Source organism: Limulus polyphemus, unplaced genomic scaffold (assembly GCF_000517525.1).
Source record: "Limulus polyphemus unplaced genomic scaffold, Limulus_polyphemus-2.1.2 Scaffold1235, whole genome shotgun sequence".
Lineage (NCBI taxonomy): Eukaryota > Metazoa > Arthropoda > Merostomata > Xiphosura > Limulidae > Limulus > Limulus polyphemus.
Genome location: NW_013666845.1, coordinates 105,799 through 114,310, shown reverse-complemented (window position 1 = coordinate 114,310; position 8,512 = coordinate 105,799). Strand labels below are relative to the sequence as shown.

The window sequence follows — 8,512 nt, the reverse complement described above, 5'->3', positions numbered from 1 at the left end:
TGCTCCTCTGTCCATCCGTACATCTCTGCCAGTAGCTCAAATTGTGCACTATATGCTTCCCACGGTTCCTTCCCATCAAGTTCCTGTGGCTTCCTTCGTACTGGATCACTCCTGGTACTGACATTCATATCTGTCTGCATTAGGGTTTAGCTGCAGGGTCTGGAAGGGGCTTGTCATTGTCTAGGGCTGGTTAAGTCGATGGTTAATGTATCCTCCTTGTGTAAAAGACAATAAATCGTTCTTTAACCTATCTAATTCGCTTTTAAATTTACTAATGTTTTCCATTTGTACTTCTTGCCATTGTTGTTGATTTTCCTATAGTTGCTGCTGACTTTCCTGCAACTGTTGGATACTTTCTTCCTGTTTCCTTTCTTGTTCTAGTTGCCACTGCTGTAGACTCTCTTCTTGTCTATTTTCTTTCTCCTCCAATAGCCGTTGTAATCTCTCTTCTTGTTTAATATATTTCTCCTCCAATAGCTGTTGTAATCTCTCTTCTTGTTTATTTTCTTTCTCCTCCAATAGCTGCTGTAATCTCTCTTCTTGTTTATTTTGCTGTTCGAGCTGCCACTGTTGCAGGTTTTCTTGCAACTGCTGTAATCTCTCTTCTTGTTTATTTTGCTGTTCGAGCTTGCCACTGTTGCAAGTTTTCTTGCCACTGCTGTAATCTCTCTTCTTGTTTATTTGCTGTTCGAGCTGCCACTGTTGGGCAAGAAAACCTGAACTGCTGTTGTCTCTCTTCTTGTTTCTTTTCTTTTTCCTCCAACAACTGCTGTAATTTCTCTTGTTTATTTTGTTGTTCAAGCTGCCACTGTTGCATGTTTTCTTGCAACTGCTGTTGTCGCTCTTCTTGTTTCTTTTCTTTTTCCTCCAACAACTGCTGTAATCTCTCTTCTTGTTTAATTTCTCGTTCTTCTTGTTTCTTTCTTTTCCTCTAACAACTGTTGTAATTTCTCTTCTCGTTCTTCTTGTTTCTTTTCTGTTTCCTCTAACAACTGTTGTAATTTCTCTTCTCGTTCTTCTTGTTTCTTTTCTTTTTCCTCTAACAACTGTTGTAATTTCTCTTCTCGTTCTTCTTGTTTCTTTTCTTGTTTTTGTATTGCTGCCATCAAATCTGCTAAGCTGTAGTTTGATTTTCCGCCTCTCGTTTCCATCTTCTTCTTCTCTTTTTTTTCTATCCCACTCTCTGACACCAATTTGTTACGTCTCCGTTTGTTAATTAACTTTCCGTAACTTCGTTCCGACGAAACTTTAGCGACACAAATCTGCGGTCAGAAGTATTATTGACGTTCGTTGTTATAGCGTTTGTTTAGCGCGATTGTTGAAGTTGAGTGTATCGGTAAAGTTGTATTCGGAAAGAATAAACCAGTTTTATTAAGTAAAGAACCAATTACTCACTATCTTTTACACACGTTACATTCCCCTCTTTTATATACCAGCCTACCCTATCTAGTAAATACTAGAGCATTCGCCAAGATACGGGATAGTTCTAGAAACTAGAGGGCGTGAGAATAGTCACGTCATCTCAATGACGCAACACTATATTTTGCAATTTTAGCTTGGGACAGAAATCCGAAGAGAAACGAACATGATTATTTTCTATTAGGGGCCCGGCATGGCCAGGTGGTTAGGGCGCTCGACTCGCAATCTGAGGGTCGCGGGTTAGAATCCCCATCCCGCCAAACATGCTCGCCTTTTCAGCCGTGGGGGCGTTATAATGTGACGGTCAATCCCACTATTCGTTGGTAAAAGAGTACCTCAAGAGTTGGCGGTGGGTGGTGATGACTTCCCTCTAGCCTTATACTGCTAAATTAGGGGCGGCTAATGCAGATAGCCCTCGTGTAGCTTTGCGCGAAATTCAAAAAAAAACAAACATCTATGAGGGTTTTTAAAACACGTCTACCTTTATTGTATTTTCTAAACCATTTACCCTCAAATGATTCTTCGCAATTGTTTGTGTCTTCGGAGTTACGAATAATATATTTACTTAAACGATTAGGCCCCAATTGGCTTAGCAGTAAGTCTGAAAGCTTATAATACTAAAGATCGGGTTTCGACACCCGAGGTGGACAGAGCACGGATAACCCATTGTGTAGCTTTGAGGTTAACAATAAAACAGTTATATATCTTCAATTGTCACATTTTAATCTTATTTTACATTTGTATAACCCTTTAAAAACTTAAAGCACTTTCTAAATATAATGCTTATTCTCTAACAGTTTATTATTTCTAAATATAATGCTTATTCTCTAACAGTTTATTATTTACTCTTCAGTTTATTTCTTCTAATATTTATAATGCTTATTCTCTAACAGTTTATTATTTACTCTTCAGTTTATTTCTTCTAATATTTATAATGCTTATTCTCTAACAGTTTATTATTTACTCTTCAGTTTATTTCTTCTAATATCTATAATGCTTATTCTCTAACAGTTTATTATTTACTCTTCGGTTTATTTCTTCTGATATTTATTCTGAATACTTTTTTTCTACCTTAGTACGATATAAATTAAGTTAGAGACTCTTCGGAATGTTTTACTTGTTTGAACAGTCAGTGCTTTAATGAACCGTTATATAACTTAGTATAAGTTAAGGTATGTAGCTCTTCATGGTAATTAATTGTAAACTCGTCGTGGGAAGAACAGAAGCCTGTCGACCCCAGAAAACAGTTCCCACACTAAATAAATGAACTTAATGGGGAAATTGCCGTGGAATCAATCGCTAGACTGGCAAGGTTATTTTTTTTTCGCTGTACACTTCCTTATCTTGACTTTCGACTTCCTCTGGGGTTTGTCCTGTTGCTGACATCTTCAGCGAAGATTGGAGCGAGATTAACGCAAGACGTCGGTCTTTTTGCTTTTAACTAAACGCTGACAAATAGATTAGACAAACAGAAATATTTGATTTGAAAGCTTTACTTTGTGTAGGTACCTTCATGTTTCGATTTGTAAAACAAATAACTTCACGAGTTCGTATATCCAAAGATCATTTGAAGTATTTTCCATAAGACGTTAAACCATTGTTTATCTTTATTATTTATAAACTTAATCTATTTAGGTACATTCTATAATAGCTCAGTGGCTCAGCGGTATGCTGGGAAGGAGTTCAGCACAAATAGTTAATTGTGCAGTTTTGAGCTTAACAACAAACAAAACATCAAAATTCTATACTTGTGAAAGTATTTGAGATTTTTTTATAAACATGTATAGAACGGAATGGTAGTTTTGTAGCCGAAATAAAAAAAAAAGAACTGCTGTAGTCTTTTCTATTTACAGAGTTTACTCATTATGCAGAAAGTGCGTATTATTACCACTCTTCTCCGAAATTAGAAAAGAAAAACGGCAAATATTTAGCCTCTACATACCACTAGAACAGTCTGCAAAATTTCGTTCACCAGCTTTCCCTACTTCTGCTTCTGGTCCGAAATGGTCAAGTGGTTAGAACGCTCGACTCTCCATCTGAGAGTTGCGGGTTCGAATTCCAGTTCCACCAAACATGTTCGCCCTTTCAGCCATGGGGGTGTTATAATATGATGGTCAATCCCATTATTCGTTGGTAAAATAGTAGCCCAAGAGTGTGTGGTGATGACTAGCTGTCTTTCACTGCTAAATTAGGGACGGCTAGCGCAGATAGCCCTCGTGTAGTTTTGCGCGAAATTCAAACTTCTGCTTCTAGAGCTACGTGAAGTTGTTTTTTTGTTGTTGTTGTTGTTTTTTTGCAGAAAGTTTCAACATTTTCAGCACCCCCGGTTGCAAGTATTCTTTTTTTCATAGTTCAGAATGCATATTTTTTTATTGTTAAAATGTGATATCGGCTTTAACGGCTTTCCACATTATACGCTGCTGACGGAAGCAACTCCGATAAGTTAGCACACCAAGTACAGTATCAAACGATGGAGTGAAAGCTTGCAACGCGAGAACCTAGCGACCATGGACAGCGGGTTCTTATTTTATATCTCGCAAATTTTACGATACATACTAATCCTATCGCTAGTAGCATAAAGCATTAAATTCAATAACAAAATACCTTCCTCCCCTTCATATGGTCACTATCGTTCCAGAGTTCATTTCAAATAGCTCAGTTCAGAACAAGAATGTCATCCTGTGTCACTAATACTTCCGGTTCTTTCTCATCCTGTGTCACAAATTTTTCCGGCTCTTTCTCATCCCGTGTCACTGCTGCTTCCGGCTTTTTCTCTCTTGTCATTTTTAAAGGTAACAACACACTTTCCAATCCAATGTAATATATTTGATAACATGTATAGTATTAGCAATATCCTGATCTGCATATTGATTCCTTATACGAGGTAATTTTCTTTAAAGGTCTCGTTAAACAATAATAATTACCGTGCATGTTCTTTGGGTTGATGTAACACACAAGAACACTTAAAATCCAACCAAAAAAAGCTTGAACGAAAAAAAACAACAAGAGTCTACTTTAGCTGTAACAGTAGGTGATCACATAAACAAAATAAAGCAATTTGGCATTACTCCCATTACATCAATTTATTCACATGCTTTAAAACTGAATTTACATTCAACGTATCTTCTAATTCGCTACATCACATTTTGTTCATTGTAACTCCGTTACGATTCTTAGGAGAATTGGGAGCCAAGCTAAATGTAAATTCAGTGTTACAGCACATGAGTAACTTAATGCAATGTGAGTAATGTTGTGTTTATGAGATATCACTTGTTTGAGCTAAAGTAGAATTTTGGTTTGTTTGTTTTTGTCGTTCAAGCGTTCTGGAGATGTATAAATTATCATATTATTTCATGTTTTTAAAAGTGACTTATTTTAACATATCCGTAAAGAGAGAGAGAAATAAAACATAGATCAACCTTGTGGCTGAATTTTTATTTTTAACGCATGCTATTTCAATGTAACTTATCAGGATAACGCTTTTGCAATATTGATAAGTTAATTACATTAACTTAAAGTATTTTAAACGTACCTTGGTAATTAATGTTTTAAATTCTAATATTGCTAACTATACTGTCGCTCCCCCTATAATTTTTCTGAATATCCAGCTGTTGATATAGAAATAATATATAAGTGACGTTCTCACAGAAACAATAAGCAACATGATCAACTAATTTGATCATCTCACGCTTGGTAGTTCATAACGTGTTTTAATTTTAAAATTTCTCAGATCGTAAAAGTATTTACCTAACTAATGCATATTTAATTGCAGGTTGCTTTACAAAAATAAATATGTGTATTTTATTATAAATATATTTTTGAAATTATCTTTTAAAAATACTTGTTTGTATTGTGATGAATGAATAAAACAATAGTATTTCTAAAGTTAATTTATTTCCTGTATTATTCAATCTACTTCTTTTGGGAATGCACTCTTTCATAGATGAGTTGATGTATTTTGGTCATTTCAAAGATACATCCAAGCCCATGAGAAGGGTTGATTGATTAACCAAATGGTAATCATGATGCATCTGATTGCTTTGATAATACAGCATAATTATCATGCAATATTTATCTAATATTCTTAGCTTTAGAAAAATTTACTAGTTTAGTATTTCTTCGTACTTACTGTCTAATGGAAGTAATTTTAACATAATAATTTCTCTACTGAAAGTATGTTCTAGCACTTTTTTTTAAACTGGCATATCTAAAGATTTGACACAAGCACGATAAAGTTAACCCTGCCGACACTTAATATTTGTATGAACTTTTTATCATTTCACTAGAGTTAAAGCATATTAGTATTCTATATACAGGGTGATAATAATTCCTTAAAGCAGAGATTGCCAAATATTCTTAACACAAGATCCCCAGAATATTTTGCATCCTAAATGAGCACCAATGAATCAATGGATATTGAGGACCCTAACAGCAATGGGTATTCTGTGTAATTGCTATGGTCCTATTGACACTTTCCAGTTGCCCCAGTTTGGGAATCCCTGCTTTAAGGATAATGACAGATGAAATTGGTTTACATTCCAGTTATGTAATAATTCTATCAGTTTATTTTTTCTGTTTTAAGTGATTGGGTTTACCTGATTTTGTCTGAATGGTCATGCACGGCCCAGTTTGGGAATCCCTGCTTTAAGGATAATGACAGATGAAATTGGTTTACATTCCAGTTATGTAATAATTCTATCAGTTTATTTTTTCTGTTTTAAGTGATTGGGTTTACCTGATTTTGTCTGAATGGTCATGCACGAACTGACTATACAAGTTCTAATACTTGTAACAAGAAATGAACTAATTTACGATGGTAAGGTAGTTGCCTTATTTTACGAGGACCATTTGTGTTGCTTTTATAACTAAGTATGGAAAATTTAAACAAACCAAACTTTCACTTTAGGCAAACAGACTCATATAAGATGTATATTAGGTGGTTCAAAGGACAATATAATAGTCACAAATAATTTAAAAATATACAGTTAAACCTAAGTAACTTAGCATTACGCAACATGTTTTAGTATTTATCATATTTTTTGCAAAAAATGAAGAGCATAGCCACTGGCAATAAGACCTGAAACAAACAAAATCACAAAATCTCTGAAACAGATCATAGTAATGATGACTTAGGCCTATTTAGAGTCTATAGTTGGATATCCTATCAAAACATAACCCTATGTTAGTCTCAATGGATAAAAAACAACAACAATATTTTTGAGTACTTACAATTAATTTAAGTGATGTGGACATAGGATAAATTATCGACAAAGAAAAAGGTGTAAATATAATGATTTATAATCAACTTTAAGAGAGATTGTAAGAATGCATGTGTATTGAAAACTATTTGTATAGATTAAAAATAAAGGCTTACCGTCAAGAAATCTACCCCAAAATATGGATACCTAGTTTCATTAGAATTATTCAACAAGCGTATACTCTTCAGGGTATGGCTGTTCAGAAAGGTTAAATAAACTGAAGATTTTCATATATGACTAGAATACATTTTGTGATGTTTATGATTAATTGATCTCGCTGCATTTTGATCCGAAATTCTATGAGTATAACTGAAACGGATGTACCTAAATGAGTTTTTGTATACTTTCTTTTCGTTGACCTACCACTCGTGAATGGGGAAAAAAGGCAGTTTTTATTATTAAAACGAACAATCCTTCAACCTCAAAGTCAACATGCTGTTTGCCCGTTCACACAGCCCGCCCACGTCATTTCCACTTCACCAAGCATTCAGTTCTTTCCACACACACCATGTGTTTAAATATTTCACCTATTCTATTTAACTGTTTATATATAGTAAGTCAGCCAGTTGGTTGCTGGCGGTCCGCTGTCATGGAGTTTGGATTGTCATGCGAACCTCGTCCAGTCTCTGTTGCTTCAAGTTTGTTGCTCCGGATACTCCTATACTTTGTGACTCAGTAAGTTTCAATGGAGCTGTGTCGTCTTTGTTCGGATCTTCGATATCGTTAACAGCTTGACAACACTGCTGACTCATACTAGGCCGCCTTCAATCAGTACCGTCTAAGTGGTGTCATGTCGAGATCAATCTCTCTTTGTCGTGATGCTAAAATAGACGTTTTACATTCACATGACTTAATTTTTTTTCGTTTAATTCAGGTTTAACGCCATCTGTTTTGCTTATATAAAGTTGATGAATCGCTTGTATTCCGTGAAAGGACGCTAAATTGCGGTATGAATAGGTTAAAAAAAGGAAAGGAAATGAAAAAAAAAGCGCTGGTTTCTTCGGTTCAGCAGTCTGACATCCCGTCTTTATATTCAATCTTTTTTTCTGTGCTAACAAAGAAACTACTGAACAATCTATCTACAACAACTAAAATATTCTAATTCAGAAAAAAATATCCTTAAAGTTTTGCCCTGACCAAGTTTTAAAAGACAATGACTTTCGTTATAAGAATAGTGGGATTTATGAATAGAAGTCATGTAGATTTTATTAAATCATATTTCTCCATTTTCTTCAATATTATTTACACGTGTTCAAGTAAGTTTTATTTTCATTTTCTGTCTTGATATTCAGGCACACGCGAGCGAAAATAAACGAAAGCAGCCATACCCTTTTAACAATCTTATTTGAAGCCATCCGCAGTTGATAAAAGTAGAGAAAAACGTTTTGTGGCAAGAGAAAACATACGTATAAAAACAACAATAGTGGCATGTAGAAATGTATTATTGAGAGTAAAATCTACAACAACGACGTTTGAGCTAAGTAAAAAAATTTTTAACAATGGGAGAGAAAAAAACTACTGCTTACCTGGCTCACCAGCAGGGCAAATACACTCAGCTGAGGCCAATTCCGTACTTATCCTCTTTGAAGTTGGAAAATACTTGTCCGTGTCTGGTTTTGTCCACTCTGAACCTTTTAAAAACGGCTCTATATCCCTTTTCATGCGACTGGGTCCTGACGTGACGTGCTCCATGTGCTAAACACAAAGGAACACATTAACATTTACCCAAAAAAGCGTAATATTTGAAATAAATTAATGAGTTGCTATGGAAGATTCCATCCAACACTCAAGTTTAAAAAAATAAGCTTTTAACTACTTATAAGTCATGAGGATTT

General features: G+C 34.9%; 1 protein-coding gene across 7 annotated transcripts in view; it reads right to left on the bottom strand.

Annotated features, from left to right (window-relative positions):
- Nucleotides 1–8,512, bottom strand: part of LOC106462738 (collagen alpha chain CG42342-like) — a 220,189-nt gene that overhangs the window by 199,147 nt on the left and 12,530 nt on the right. For all 7 annotated transcript variants that reach the window (XM_022390068.1, XM_022390071.1, XM_022390069.1 and 4 more), the window contains exon 2: nucleotides 8,204–8,372. In XM_022390068.1, coding sequence (XP_022245776.1) covers nucleotides 8,204–8,372 — 169 coding nt within the window. The remainder of the gene's footprint in view (nucleotides 1–8,203; nucleotides 8,373–8,512) is intronic.